Source organism: Hyla sarda, chromosome 2 (assembly GCF_029499605.1).
Source record: "Hyla sarda isolate aHylSar1 chromosome 2, aHylSar1.hap1, whole genome shotgun sequence".
NCBI lineage: Eukaryota > Metazoa > Chordata > Amphibia > Anura > Hylidae > Hyla > Hyla sarda.
Window position 1 is genome coordinate 145,382,473 of NC_079190.1, and position 16,082 is coordinate 145,398,554.

The following is a 16,082-nucleotide window of genomic DNA, read 5'->3' on the forward strand; positions in this document are numbered from 1 at the left end:
TGAATATTTTTCTCAAAAAAATCCACATATCTAGAACACTGTTAGCTATCTATGGACTACACTTGTAAGCAAATTTCATCGAGGGACATTTATTGAGATTTGTGCAGAGGAAAAGTTGACTAATTGTCCGTAACAACCAATCAGATCACTTATTTTTCAATGGGCTTTTTAAAAATGAAAGAGGAAAGCGGATTGGTTGCTGGTCAACTTATCCTCTGCACAGGTTTTGATAAAGCTTCACAAATGTAATTAGAGGCTGTCCAACAGGTTCCCAATCTTCTACTAGGGACATCAAAGATCTGAATAGTAATACACTGCTCAAAAAATAAAGGAAACACTTAAGATAAGACATCCTTGATCTTAATGAATGAACTAATCGCATAAAATACTTTCATATTTACATAGTTGAATGTGCCGACAACAAAATCACACAAAAATGATCAATGCAAATCAAATGTATCAACCCATGGAGGTCCGGATATGGAGTCACACTCAAAATCAAAGTGGAAAACCACACTACAGGCTGATCCAAATTTGATGTAATGTCCTTAAAACAAGTCAAAATGAGGCTCAGTAGTGAGTGTGTGGCCTCCACATGCCCGTATGACCTCCCTACAATGCCTGGGCATGCTCCTGATGAGGTGGTGGATGGTCTCCTGAGGGATGTCCTCCCAGACTTGGACTAAAGCATCCGCCAACTCCTGGACAGTGTGGTGCAACGTGGCGGTGGATGGAGCGAGACATGATGTCCCAGATGTGCTCAATCGGATTCCGGTCTGGGTAACGGGCGGGCCAGTCCATAGCATCAATGCCTTCCAATTGCAGGAACTGCTGACACACTGCAGCCACTTGAGGTCTAGCATTGTCTTGCATTAGGAGGAACCCAGGGCTAACCGAACCAGCATATGGTCTCACAAGGGGTCTGAGGATCTCATCTCTGTACCTAATGGCAGTCCGGCTACCTCTGGCAAGCACATGGAGGGCTGTGCGGCCCCCCCAAAGAAATGCCACCCCACACCATTACCGACCCACCACCAAACCAGTCATGCTGGAGGATGTTGCAGGCAGGAGAACGTTCTCCATGGCGTCTCCAGACTCCGTGTGAACCTGCTTTCATCTGTGAAGAGCACAGGGCGCCAGTGGCAAATTTGCCAATCCTGGTGTTCTCTGGCAAATACCAAACGTCCTGCACGGTGTTGGGCTGTAAGCACAACCCCCATCTGTGGACGTCGAGCCCTCAGTTTCTGACCGTTTGAGTGGGCATGCACATTTATGGCCTGCTGGAGGTCATTTTGCAGGGCTCTGGCAGTGCTCCTCCTTAAACAAAGGTGGAGGTAGCGGTCCTGCTGCTGGGTTGTTGCCCCCCTACACTTCTTCTAATGTACTGGCCTGTCTCCTGGGCGTGCCTCCATGCTCTGGACACTACGCTGACAGACACAGCAAACCTTCTTGCCACAGCTCGCATTGATGTGCCATCCTGGATGAGCTGCACTACCTGAGCCACTTGTGTGGGTTGTAGACTCAGTCTCATGCTACCACTAGAGTGAAAGCACCACCAGCATTCAAAAGTGACCAAAACATCTGCCAGGAAACATAGGACCTGAGAAGTGGTCTGTGGTCACCACCTGCAGAACCACTGCTTTATTGGGGGTGTCTTGCTAATTGCATATAATTTCCACCTGTTGTCTGTTCCATTTTCACAACAGCATGTGAAATTGATTGGCAATCAGTGTTGCTTCCTGAGTGGACAGTGTGATTTCACAGAAGTGTGATTGACTTGGAGTTACATTGTGTTGTTTAAGTGTTCCCTTAATTTTTTGAGCAGTGTAGTAAGATTAAGACATGTGGCTTCCTCTTAACTTTCTCAGTCTTATAAAATAATGTGCACTTTCAACAGAGCTAGAGATGAGCGAACTTACAGTAAATTCGATTCGTCACGAACTTCTTGGCTCGGCAGTTGATTTTTCCTGCATAAATGAGTTCAGCTTTCAGGGGCTCCCGTGGGCTGGAAAAGGTGGATACAGTCCTAGGAGACTCTTTCCTAGGAATGTATCCACCTTTTCCAGTCCACCGGAGCACCTGAAAGCTGAACTAATTTATGCAGGATAAGTCATCAACTGCCGAGCCGAGAAGTTCGGGACGAATTGAATTTACTGTAAGTTCGCTCATCTCTAAACAGAGCCTTATGGCCTGCTTTATTTATTTATATTTTTAATCATGGTAAGGCTGGGTTCACATCACGTTTTTGCCATACTGTTTTCAATCCGTTTTTCTAAAGAATACCATATGGCAAAAAAACGGATGGAACAGTATGGAAAAAAGTAAACCGTATGCGTTTTTAAACAGTATACTGTTTTTAAAAGTGCATACAGTTCCGTCAGTTTTTATAGAAAAAAACCCATACGTTTTTGAAAATTGTGTCCATTTTTTATGGGAGGGGTCTTGGGTGGGGACTTTAGGATTCAAATGCGCATGTGCAAAGTAAAAACGTATACGTTTTTCCCGTATGGAACCGTATACATGTGCTTTTCCCATTGACATCCATGTTTTAAAAAAAACGTATGCGGTTGCAGTACGGTTTTTAAACCGGAGTCAAAACCGTGGTTGACCACGATTTTGTCTCCAGTTTAAAAACCGTACTGCAACCGCATACTTTTTTTTTTTTTTTAACATGGATGTCAATCGGAAACGCACATGTATACGGTTCCATAAGGGAAAAAAGTATACGTTTTTACTTTGCACATGCGCATTTGAATCCTAAAGTCCCCACCCAAGACCCCTCCCATAAAAAATGGACACAATTTTCAAAAACGTATGGGTTTTTTTCTATAAAAACTGACGGAACTGTATGCACTTTTAAAAACAGTATACTGTTTAAAAACGCATACAGCTTACTTTTTTCCATACTGTTCCATTCCTTTTTTTGCCATACGGGTTTCTTTAGAAAAACGGATTGAAAACAGTATGGCAAAAATGTAGTGTGAACCCAGCCTAAGGCAGCAACTAGCATTGGCACTCAGGTGAAGGATTAATGGCGAGTTGTCTACAGGTTCCCTATATAGTTCTATGGGAGTTGTGGAAATGAAATATTAACTTAACATGTAAAAAATTATTCACATTCATTTACTCACATTTTAAAGAAAAAGAAAGTAAAATGCTATGGTTTCAACAAATCCTATACTGTATTTTCTAGGTAACTTTAGATGGCTTCAAAGTAATGCATATATGATCTATAAATGCAGGTGACGCTTTTAAAAGAAAACTGTCACTTGTTTTCTCCCGCACTATCCACAGGTACTGGTGGATAGTGTGGGAGACTGATTAAAATGAGCCCTACCTTGTCCGGATCTGCACAGCCTTTCTCCCGCAATTGTAGGAGGGGGGATGAATATTCATAAGCCGCGCTGACGTCAGTGCCAGTTAAGCGCCGAAGCCCCGCCCGTGCCAGTTACAGGAAGATTTCAACAGATAATAAAACTACAATTGCGGGAGAACGGCGGCGCAGGTCCGGACAAGGTAGGGCTCATTTTAATCAGCGTCTCCCGAACTATCCACCAGTACCTGTGGATAGTGCGGGAGAAAACAATTGACAGTTTTCCTTTAAAGAATTCCTGTCATTTACTTGACACATAAAAACATGTAAAACATTTTAAACCATCTAAAGCATAAAGCGAAGAAATAAATGCTTGAAGCACTCTCCATCACTATCAAACATGTTTAATCCACAAGAGAGTAATCACATGGAAAGTAGTTTACAGGGGAGTGATAAAGGGTGGTGAGTTCATCAGTGGGCGATGGCAGTTTCAGGGGACAGGGCACAACTAGCAAGAAAATAGCCATCACCCAGCTCACTGTTCTTGATAACTGCCCTGTAAACTACCTTCCATTTAACTACACTCTTGTGGATTAAAAAAGTTGGCTAGTGCTGGTTAGCACCAAGGGTCTTTCTTCATTTTCTGCTGTAGATAGTTTGGGATTGTTACATTTGCTACAAAGCACCAAGAAAGCACTTTATACAGGTGTGAATCTACTGACTAGAAGCAGAGTATATGCAGTATTGACTAATAATTGTGAAATATAATAGAGTTTCTCTCAGTTGGGGTCTCAGTGCAGATGCCTCCACCGATCGCTAGACAGTCTGGAGAAACGTGCAGCTGTGCATTTCACTCCCTGGTTTGCCACTAACACGTATTCAAAAGGAAAACGGTAATCCTGTTCACCCACACTAAACCCAATACAGTGGGTTATAGTGCGGGTGTACAGGAGACCGATACGGGGGTCTCTGACTGAGATACCTACCTTCACACCGAAGCGGTGAATTGTGCACAGGAGGCGGACCCGCCGGGTGAATTTGAATATTTGTGAGCGCTCAGTAGGCGCAAGTGCTCATATGATCAGCGCCTATAAATATTCAAATTCACCCAGCGGGCCGGCCTCTAGTGCGCAATTCACCCAAGATAAAAGGGGACCTTCAGAGGGACACCGCTCCAGTGTGTTTAACTCCCTGTCTCCGCATCGGTCTCATTTTCACTTGCAATATAACCCAGTGTATTGGGTTTAGTGTGGGTAACAGGATGACTATTTTCCTTTGAAGGAGATGTGCTCTGTTAGGGTATGTTGACACTGAGGAATTGGCGAGGAATTCTCGCTTAATTCCGCAGCGGAATTTCAGTTTTTTTTTCCGCGTGGAAATATAGGAAGAAACAGTTTTTTGCTAGACGACAACTATCAATTAAAATTTCCCTTTTTTTATTGCGGAATTTCAACACAAATTCTGCGCGGAACATGGTCCAGCTGGAAAAAATTTCATTGATTTCTATGGGACAAAGATGCGGATTCCGCATGAAGAATGAATATGTTCATTCTTCATGCGGAACGGAATTCAGCATCGGAATTCCGCTTGCGGAAATTCCTCAGTGAGAACTGAGGAGCGGAAATACAGTTAAACTATTGGGGTTTTCACTGCTGACTGAATTGGAGAGGAATAAGCGAGCAGAATTACTCGAGAAGATTACTCTCCAATTACTCAGTGTGAACATACCCTTAAAAGGCCATGGAGCACATCTAACATTACTCAAAATAAGTGGTGAGCCAGGGAAAGAAGCACACAGCTACAGTCACCGATCTAACTCGATTCAATGTGTGTGCTATTACACAAATAAGCAAACCACACATACCAGGAGAGGAGGTAGCATTTTTTTTTTTTTTAAATATGAAAATTCAATATCTGCCTACTTTCTCAGTCAGCAATGATCTGAAATAAGCATTACAAGACTTCCATATGATGGTTAGAATACAATGTACCTATACAATATATTACCTGCAAAGCAGCCTCTTCAACAATTTCCAGGTCTTCTTCTAATTCACTCCCTAAATTTATAAAAACAAATTACATACATTTATGCAGAACTATACACTTCAAATAACTATTTGAAAGCAGTTAACATTCTTTTCAGAACTGAGTTTAACCCCTTAACGACCATGGACGTGTATACACGTCCAATGGCCGTTACTGAGGTATGACACGGGCTCCCAACTCGAGGCCACGTCGTTCCGGCCGGCCCCAGCTGATTCTCGCAGCTGGGGGCCGGCGTTAATAGCCGACAAGCGGCGATCGCCGCGGCCGGCTATTAACCCTTTAGAACGCCGCTGTCAAAGCTGAGCGGCATCTAAAAGGTGCCTGTATCCAGTCCCTGGTGGTCCAGTGGGGTGGATCGCTCCCCCGCAGCACGATAGCGGGGGAGTGATCCACTACTGAGGTAGCCTGAGGGCTTACCTCTCCTCCTGTGTCGGCTCCGGCTCTCTGAATGATACAGCCTGGCAGGACCAGGCTTTATCAATCGAGTGCAGAGCACACAGATGAATGGGATTGTATGCAATCCCATTCATCTGTATGAGGAATCAAATGATTCCTCCTAAAAGTCCCCTAAGGGGACTAAAAGTGTAAAAAAAAAAAAAAGGTTAAAAAAAAGTTACACTTACACACCCACCCCTTCCTTATTAAAAGTTTAAATCCCCCCCTTTTCCCAAATTCCATATAAATAATATATAAACATAATAAAAACAAACATATGTGTTATCGCCGCGTGCGCAAGTGTCCGAACTATAAAAATATATAATAAATTAAACCGCACGGTCAATGGCGTACGCGCAAAAAAATTCCAAAGTACAAAATAGCGTATTTTTGGTCACTTTTTATATCATGAAAAAGTGAATAAAAAGCGATCAAAAAGTCCGATCAATACAAAAATGGTACCGATAAAAACTTCAGACCACATCGCAAGAAATGAGCCCTCATACCGCCCCATATGCAGAAAAATAAAAAAGTTATAGGGGTCAGAAAATGACAATTTAAAACGTATACATTTTCCTGCATGGAGTTATGATTTTTTTCAGAAGTACGACAAAATCAAAACCTATATAAGTAGGGTATCATTTTAACCATATGGACCTACAGAATAAAGAGAAGGTGTCATTTTTACAGAAAAATGTACTTCGTAGAAACGGAAGCCCCCAAAATTAGAAAATGGCATTTTTTCTTCTATTTTGTCGCACAGTGATTTTTTTTTTCGTTTTGACGTAGATTTTTGGGTAAAATGACTGATCTCACTGCAAAGTAGAATTGGTGGCGCAAAAAATAAGCCCTCATATGGATTTTTAGGTGCAAAATTGAAAGTGTTATGATTTTTAAAAGGTGAGGAGGAAAAAATGAAAGTGCAAAAACGGAAAAACCCGTGGTCCTTAACCCCTTAAGGACCAAGGACGTACCGGTACGTCCTTGGTCCTGCTCTTCTGATATAACGCGGGGTTACACAGTAACCCCGCGTCATATCATGGCGGGCCCGGCGTCATAGTGAAGCCGGGACCCGCCTCTAATAGCGCGCAGCGCCGATCGCGGCGCCGCGCGCTATTAACCCTTTAGCCGCGCGCTCAAAGCTGAGCCGCGCGGCTAAAAGTGAAAGTTCCCGGCTAGCTCAGTCGGGCTGTTCGGGATAGCCGCGGCTAATCGCGGCATCCCGAACAGCTGACAGGACAGCGGGAGGGCCCCTTCCTGCCTCCTCGCTGTCCGATCGCCGAATGACTGCTCAGTGCCTGAGATTCAGGCATGAGCAGTCATCCGGCAGAATCGTTGATCACTGATTTCTTATGAGAAACCAGTGATCAACATAGAAGATCAGTGTGTGCAGTGTTATAGGTCCCTATGGGACCTATAACACTGCAAAAAAAAAGTGAAAAAAAAAAGTGAATAAAGATCATTTAACTCCTCCCCTATTAAAAGTTTGAATCACCCCCCTTTTCCAATAAAAAAAAAAACACAGTGTAAATAAAAATTAAAATAAACATATGTGGTATCACCGCGTGCGGAAATGTCCGAATTATAAAAATATATCATTAATTAAACCGCTCGGTCAATGGCGTGCGCGCAAAAAAATTCCAAAGTCCAAAATAGTGCATTTTTGGTCACTTTTTATATCATTTAAAAATGAATAAAAAGTGATCAATAAGTCCTATCAATGCAAAAATGGTACCGTTAAAAACTTCAGATCACGGCGCAAAAAATGAGACCTCATACCGCTCCATACACGGAAAAATAAAAAAGTTAAAGGGGTCAGAAGATGACAATTTTAAACGTATTAATTTTCCTGCATGTAGTTATGATTTTTTCCAGAAGTCCGACAAAATCAAACCTATATAAGTAGGGTATCATTTTAATCGTATGGACCTACAGAATAAAGAGAATGTGTCATTTTTACCGAAAAATGTACTACGTAGAAACGGAAGCCCCCAAAAGTTACAAAACAGCGTTTTTTTTTTCAATTTTGTCGCACAATGATTTTTTTTCCCGCTTCACCATAGATTTTTGGGCAAAATGACTGATGTCATTACAAAGTAGAATTGGTGGCGCAAAAAATAAGCCATCATATGGATTTTTAGGTGTAAATTTGAAAGAGTTATGATTTTTTTAAAGGCAAGGAGCAAAAAACGAAAATGCAAAAACGGAAAAACCTCCGGTCCTTAAGGGGTTAAGGTGTTAAGAATTGGTTATTCTAGTACCGTGCTGATCTGCTGGAGCTTGTGTAAATGCTGCAGTGAATATTAGCTGCACATATAACGATATAATAAAAGCGAGCAATTCAGATAACGGTTAATTATGCAATTGTGCTTTATCTAGTTCTGTAATATAATCTAGGATGCAATTTAGGACAAAGTGACCACTGTAGATCCCAGCACAAAGAGCATGCTTGAACAACACAGCTGATTAAGGGAGCACCTCTAATGCCATCAGAACAGTAAGCAGCAGAGGCAAGAAATAATGGGACAATGGGTCTGTACAGTGTCCACTATTCTAACTGGTCATACGTAGCATATATGTTTTTATTTTTAGTGTAAAAAGGGGAGGCAGTCCTGCTAGGCTAGGTCAGGGTAAAAGATAAATAGATAGATAAAATGGTTAAAATGCTAAAAATATAAAATATACACAGTGGTATTGCACTTCACTAGTTGGACAATGAGACAATGAAAGTGGGGCAATGGGACAGTGCAGTCTTCCTGAACCTTCACCATTGAAAAAGGGGACGCAGTTCCCCGAAACGCGTCTGGTGTTAAGACAACCCTGCACATCATCTGAGACATTCGTTACCGCATTGCCGGTCCTCACCTACTCTCTCACCTGCTCTCTCACCTGCTCCCCGTGCCGTCGGGGTAGAGAGGATGCCTCCAGAGTTGCCATACGCTGCTACGACCGCTAGGCTTCACAGCGCTGCCACACGCTGCTTCCCAGCCATCATCTCCAACCCCCAGCACCGGGGTGCTACATTTCTCCCGTGCCGCCGGGACAGAGGGACGTGTATCCGGATCTCAAGCACAGCTGCACTCACCTGACTGTGCACACTGTAGCCGGTAAGAGGCACTAAGTGCCTGAACTGTATAGCGATTGCCCTCTTGCATTCAGTCCCCGTGCCGTCGGGGTAGAGGGGGCACCGCCTGAATTTCTGCACCTAAAAACGTTTATAGTAGGCCCCAATCTGGGAGGCTCCAGAGCTACCGAAAATTAGCCTTATTGGATTATCAACTTTTTTGCTATGTACTTTCATCTGGATTAATCCTGGCTCTTATAATATGACTTTACAGTATAACTAAACAGATACTGTTTGCACTGTCCCATTGCCCCACTTTCATTGTCCAACTAGTGAAGTGCAATACCACTGTGTATATTTAATATTTTTAGCATTTTATACCATTGTAACCATTTTATCTTGTGACCAGTCTGCGACAAGGGCCCTGCCGCAGACCTCACATAATTTTTACAAATAAATGTTATCATTTTATGCTATTTTAGACACGTTTTCTTTTTTCTCTCTCTCTTTCTTCTAATTTTTTACCTTATATCTTTTACCCTGACCTAGCCTAGCAGGACTGCCTCCCCTTTTTACACTATTAGTGCTCTTTCTTGGCACATGGGTATGTGCAACGCAGTATCCTCGGTATAGGTTTTCTTTTTTTACGTTGAGCTCCCACATTTTTTTAATATATTTTCAATCCATTTTATTTTTGATGTATTATGAGATAGGCACTTTAAAAAGGTGGCCACAGACAGTAGATGCCATCTGACACCTCCCTCTCTAAAACAAATGCATTGGCTGAGATTGCATGTGATTATAATGAGAAAAGGGAGGTAAACCCCTAAAAAGACACAGACTTCTTGACTAAGAACAAAAGGAAGGGGCATGTAGAAATACATCTGCCTGATCCTTCTCAATCCTGATGACAACTTCTGGTGCAAAGCTGGAAGGCTCTCATCCAAAAGCAGTGAGCCTGGAGATAAGCAAATGTTCATCTAATATGTATGACCAGTCATACAGCCTGTCAGGCATGTGTTTCTTACCGATGGGGAGAGCAAGATCTTTCTTCATTAAAGCAGCAGCACATATGCCTCCCAGGTTAGCCAATTCCTTCTCTAGCTGAATAATCCCCTAAAATTAAACAGTACTGAAATCAATTTTCTCATTGTATTATAGTAAATAAAAATTATCCAATTATAAACCATGAAAAAAAAATTCTTTTTTATTGATTTAGCATTTATGACGTATCTGAAAAAACATAAGATAAATTATTAGTTTATCTACTGCAAAACAACCAAAATGACACCAAAATTCACAGACTTATGAGCACATGCCGTGTAGGGTAATACAGTATAACGGTACAGTCACAAAGTTACATTTCCTTGAACTGTCTAATTCATCTAAATTGGGCTTGCAGAAATCAATGTACATATTGCAGAATGGTAACCCATTTGCATGTATGTAATTTCAGTAGTAAAAATTAAATGTATGCATATTTACAAAACAACACTGATTGCATAGTATTTAGTGTGATTGGAAGAGTTATTTATTTTGAAAAAATAAATAAAAATACTGACCTCATCAGTTCCGGGACTAAATTCATATCCAATAGCAAAACCTTTAAATCCGTAAAAACATGCCTTTTCATCTTTAACATAGTCTGATGCAGTTTCAAGAGAGAACAAAGCCTCATTTCCTGAAAACAAATAGGAAAAAGCCTGTTCAGGAATAAATTGGAAATTCTAATGTCTATTTTACATAGTCAATAGACAAGTACAATTCTGTTTGGGTGCCTGCTTAACAGTTGCATACATAAATGTGTTTTGTTTCTTCAAATATTTTCCAATGAAATGTTTTTTTCACCCCGTAAATATAATTTTTCAGGAGCAACTTAATGATTACAAATATCAACATTGATGTTGGTCATACAACTGTAAATACACAGTAATTTTGGCCAATAATCACAGTGGTGAATTGCAGTGATCATGCATTAAAAGTTTAGGTAAGAGAATGGGGTCACAGCAATTTTTGGTTGTGTGACCAATGTCATGAGCAAATCCTCCTTAAAAAATGGACACTACAGGTGAATGGGGCTTATCCTCATTTAAAACCAGTATTATGAGCATTTAGCTCCATTATGGGCTTCACTATATACATATATACATAATTAAATATCACCATGTATCTAAGTGCAAAGACCTTAGGGAAGATTTATGACTATTGCTTAAAGAAAATAAATAAAATAAAAAAGCACACACACACACACACCTTTTGACAGATCACAGACATGTCAAAAGCTTAGATTGGTTGGGGTCTCAGCAGGGATCCCCACTGATCCTTAGAATAAGTGGAAAGAAGGGAGCGGCTGTGCGCTTCACTCCCTGGCTTGCTGTGATCTCCATTCAATTGCACTAGATGGGCTCCCTTTTAAGTCTATGAAGCCAGTCTAGACAAGCTGAACAAAGATTGTAGTAATCAAGGGAGTGAAGAACACATTCATGCATTTCTCCTTTCCCATTGTAATGATCAGTGGGAGGGAACAGTCAGCACTTTAGCCAATCAAAACCTTTGACATGTGAAAAGTTTTTCTTACAAAGTGGTGCTCCTGGCACGGTTGTGCAGGGAGTCTCTGAAGAAGCCACAGGGTTGCATCAGAGCTTCAGTTATTTTATTTGAGCCCCCACTGATCATAAAATGATGGTATATCTTTACGATCACCAAAAAAGGAGCTACATCATTAAAATATAAGGGGTTGTCTGCCTAGCTGAAGAACCAAGGCACTTTGTCACAAGTTACATTCTGTACCAACAGCAGCATGACCCAGGTATACATTATACAGGGGGAGATTTATCAAAACCTGTCCAGAAGAAATGTTGCTGAGTTACCCATAACAACCAATCAGATTGCTTCTTTCATTTTTGAAAAGGCCTCTGAAAAATAAAAAGAAGAAATCTGATTGGTTGCTATGGGCAACTCAGCAACTTTTCCTCTGCACGGGTTTTGATAAATCTCCCCCTATAAGTGGTTAGGGACTTAACACATCTAATGGCTAAACAGTTTGTTATTAAACTTATTAGATTTAATGGATTAATGATGCATGGAGCATCATTGAGCTGTGTTATGATCAGCTACCAGTAATTACATGGGACATGCCCCTCAGCATACGGAATACTGAGACAGATCTCAACAACCAAGAAGCTTACAGAGGGGTTGAATACATAAGTGGAAGCAGAATAGAAGCTGCTATGCATTGACTAGTATTTATGTATTTGTTTCCTGGTGCCTAGAGTTTGTTTAAAAAAAAAAAAGAAAAGAAATTATAATTTACCTGGCAATATTAAGACAGCAGATGGCCACCCAGAGGAGCCAGAAAATTTCTTAAGTTCAACCCAGGAATTAAGGCTTTCATGAATAGGAAACTTTGGTCCAAAACCTGAGATATGTGCATTTCGTCCAGGGATCATGAGGCGCAAAACATCTTCAGACTGTGCTGTGCCACATTGTGGGTCAAACTCCACTGATATCCATCTAACACACTCTGGGAAAGACACCTAAAAAATATAAATATATCTTTTAGTCCCACTTGCTATTGCAACCTTCTACAACATGGCAGCCAATTAAGAAGTTCCACTATAAAGGTGCCAAAGGATTAAGACATTCTGGTTTACAATTCATTAACATACATCTCACATTATCATCTAGTGACCCCCTCCTTACTAAGTTTAAATAAAAGGCTTATATGGCAAAAAGGTGATCCATACACCTGAAATAATAGGTAACCATTTCTCTCAATGTTACCACAAACTTGTACTTTGTAAAGCTGCTAAACAGTTCTGCCACCGGCTTATCCCATAGGAACAAAAGACACAGTATACCCAAAATGCCTCTTCCCAAAATATCTAATATTTCTGTTTATCCCTTCTGTCTCTCTTAAAGGTCCATTTTGCTTGTAAAATAAAGCATACCTTATATTGCATTACACTGGCTGGTTTGTATGGGTGTTCACTTTCCACTACAGCATAGTGATTGGAGGTAGTACATGCAGAGAGCTGTTCGGGCTGATTACCAGTTGTGCTGTCAGTGGATTGATTAGGATTGAAGAGAGGAGGTGCATATTTCTGGTTTAAAATAGCAACTGATGGTAGTAATTGTTGCACAAGGCCAAAAACTTCCACAGCAGCCTGTAACAAAATTTTAAACAAGAGTCATGAAATAACCTGTACACTAAAGCATCTCTAAGGCTGCATTCACACCACATTTATGCAATACAGTATCAGGTTTTTGATGAAAAACAGATTCCTCAAAACCTGACTAAAAACTATCAAAACTTGTGTACAAAATTTTAACCCGGAAACAGTTAAAAACCATATACAGTTGGAAAAATGCAGTTGCATCCGTTTTTTACAGTTGGAAAAATGCAATGTCCAGTTGCATCCGTTTTTTAAGAAAAACCCGTATACGTTTTTAACTTTTCACTACATTATGAATAAAATTTCACTTGTTTGATTGAAATTCCAAGAACCAAAAAAACTGTGCAAAGTCAAAAACCGGATGGTGCAAACCGGATGGAACCGTACGCACATACGGTTCCCATTGACTCCCATGTTAAAAAAAAAAACGTATACCTTTTAATATGGTTTTTCACATGGACCAAAAACTGTGGTAGGGCTACAGTTTTGGGTACTGGGGAAAAAAAAAAAAAAGGACAAAACCGTACAAGACGCAAAATGGATGTATCGTTTGGCATACGGTTTTCAATGGAGAGTCAATGCGTACGGTTTTCAGTAGGGTTCCATAAGACATCAAAACACTTGTGCTACAGTGATTTTATAGTCTTTAGGACAAGTTTGCACTATGGAGAAATCTGGAATGTATTTTTCTATACTGATGGCTGCCCAAACAAACTTTGTTAGCAATTTTTCTACACACACACATATTATATATATATATATATATATATATATATATATATATATACACACACACACATATATATATATATATATATATATACACACATATATATATATATATACACATATATATATATATATATATATATATATATATATATTTTTTTTTTTTTTTTTTTTTTTTTTAGACTTTGTAATTTCATAATGATTCCACAAAATAGAAAAAAATATGTGTCCTTACTTTTGGAATTGCAGCTGCTACTGGTCCAATATAAGCTATCAGAAGAGGGAGCAACATAGAAAAGAGACTGGAAGAACTAAGCAGTTCTGGAATGTCATCAACTAGAAAAAAAAATTTAAAAAAGTAATCCATTGTACACAAAGCATCATATTTCATATCACACTGAATTTTGCTGCAGTAAACATTATTTCATTATTGCAGCTCTAACGTCTAATGATCTAACTAAATGAATTGGTATTCAAAAGACATGAAGGCCACAAGATCAGTGGACGACAGCTAGAAAGGCTGTACCACCCCAAGAATAATGATGTGCTACACACTATAAAGGTACATGAAAAGGACTAGTACCAACTCACCATCAACAGCAAGGGCTCTGTGCAGCAGGTCCTTAGCAGCCCTTGTTACGGCATTTACCACAGAAAGTGCTCGGCTGCAGTTTTTGTCTTCTTCATTGGCTTTACTCAAAAGTTGAGACTGAAGATCTCCATCATACTCACTCCTATAATGTGAACATGCATAAATAAATAAAACAGCAAGCAAATGTGAGTAATGAGAAATCATCCACTTGTTCAGTATTCCAGGAAATGATTAGTAGAAGCACAGCATTTCTATAAAATGCACTACAAACCTGTAGTATAATACTTGTGGGATTTGTCCTCTTGTTTGGTTTGTACCATTGCTGCTCAAACTGCAAGAACTGAATGTAAATGTGACTCCATCTGGACATTGAACTGTGGTCATTCCTCCATCCCCATTAGCTGTGCGGCTCCCATAATTTCTCAGGCGCACTGAATATTTCATGTTCTCCTGTAAATTGGAAGTTAATATTTCTTTAATGGCCAAGGTGACAATAAATACATTGTACTATCGGTATGGTTATTTTAGTACCTTTAAGGGCACAGCTTTGTCCAGCCTAATTTCAGCAATATCACTAGGTGAATCATCAGTTGTGTAAGTGCCTTTCACTAGTTCTAGTGATGTCCACCTATGAGAGTGCCCTGCATCACCGGAGTGGTCACTCTAAAAAGGGACAAAAAGTAATAAATCAAAAAGGTCATTAGGATGAGTACAGAATATAGCATATGCACGGACAGACCTTCACCACTGCAAGGAAGCACACATTTAAAGTATCTGATTTTGTTTAAGACCACTCTCCCATCAACTGATATATCTAAGTCTTTAACCCATTGCGTACAAAGGGCGTACAGGAACACCGTTGCCGCCTGGGCCTTAAGGCATTAGTGCGTTCCTGTATGCCCTGGAGTGTTAAGTGACTTTAAAGCGAGCAAAGAAGCTGTGCTTGCTTTAGAGCAGTAAGTGGGGGCTACAGTCAGTAGCCAATCATTGCTAATGAAAGGCAGCAGCGATCCCACCTCTGCCCGTAATTAACCCTTTAGACAATGTTATCAATGGCAATCATGGTGTCTAAACTAAGTAAATGTTGCCGTTAGCTCAGTAGAGTTTTTGCACCCAGCTGACGTGACAATTTATTCAATAAGCTAAGATGGCGGAGGAAGGTCCCTATACCTGCCTATGATCGCCAATTCACTGATGCTGTCTGGCTTAGCTAGGCTGAATCAGCGGATCACAATCATACTGTAAAAGGCTAAGCCATTTGGCATAGCATTATACAGTGAATGAAATCTAATGATTGCATATTTTATTTATTTCACCATATAAATAATTATTTTGGTTTCGCTGTACATTTTTTGTTAAAATAAAAAGGTGTCATTACAAAGTACAACTGGTCGTGTAAAAACAAGCCCTAACATTTGGTCTGTAGATGGAAAAATACGAGTTATAGCTCTTCGAAGGCAAGGAAGAAAAAACAAAAATGAAAATTGGCTGTGTTTTTCAAGGGGTTATCCAGCATTAAAAACAGAGTTGATTTCTTAAAAAAAATTGCACCCCATTTGTATGCAGGTTGGGTGTGGTTTTGCAGCTCGGTTCCATTGAAGTTAATGGAGCTATGTTGCAATACCACACACAACCTGCGGACAGGAATGGTGACGTTATTTGAAGAAATAAGATTACATTTTTCTTTCACTGAACAACCCCTTTAACCCCTTAAGGACATATGGCGTC

General features: G+C 40.3%; 1 protein-coding gene across 19 annotated transcripts in view; it reads right to left on the reverse strand.

Annotated features, from left to right (window-relative positions):
- Positions 1-16,082, reverse strand: part of MYCBP2 (MYC binding protein 2) — a 318,664-nt gene that overhangs the window by 152,691 nt on the left and 149,891 nt on the right. For all 19 annotated transcript variants that reach the window (XM_056555563.1, XM_056555546.1, XM_056555556.1 and 16 more), the window contains 9 exons: positions 14,886-15,017; positions 14,626-14,804; positions 14,354-14,496; positions 13,998-14,098; positions 12,809-13,024; positions 12,172-12,394; positions 10,421-10,539; positions 9,887-9,974; positions 5,321-5,370 (listed from right to left, as the gene is read on the reverse strand). In XM_056555563.1, the coding sequence (XP_056411538.1) occupies positions 5,321-5,370; positions 9,887-9,974; positions 10,421-10,539; positions 12,172-12,394; positions 12,809-13,024; positions 13,998-14,098; positions 14,354-14,496; positions 14,626-14,804; positions 14,886-15,017 (1,251 nt within the window). The remainder of the gene's footprint in view (positions 1-5,320; positions 5,371-9,886; positions 9,975-10,420; positions 10,540-12,171; positions 12,395-12,808; positions 13,025-13,997; positions 14,099-14,353; positions 14,497-14,625; positions 14,805-14,885; positions 15,018-16,082) is intronic.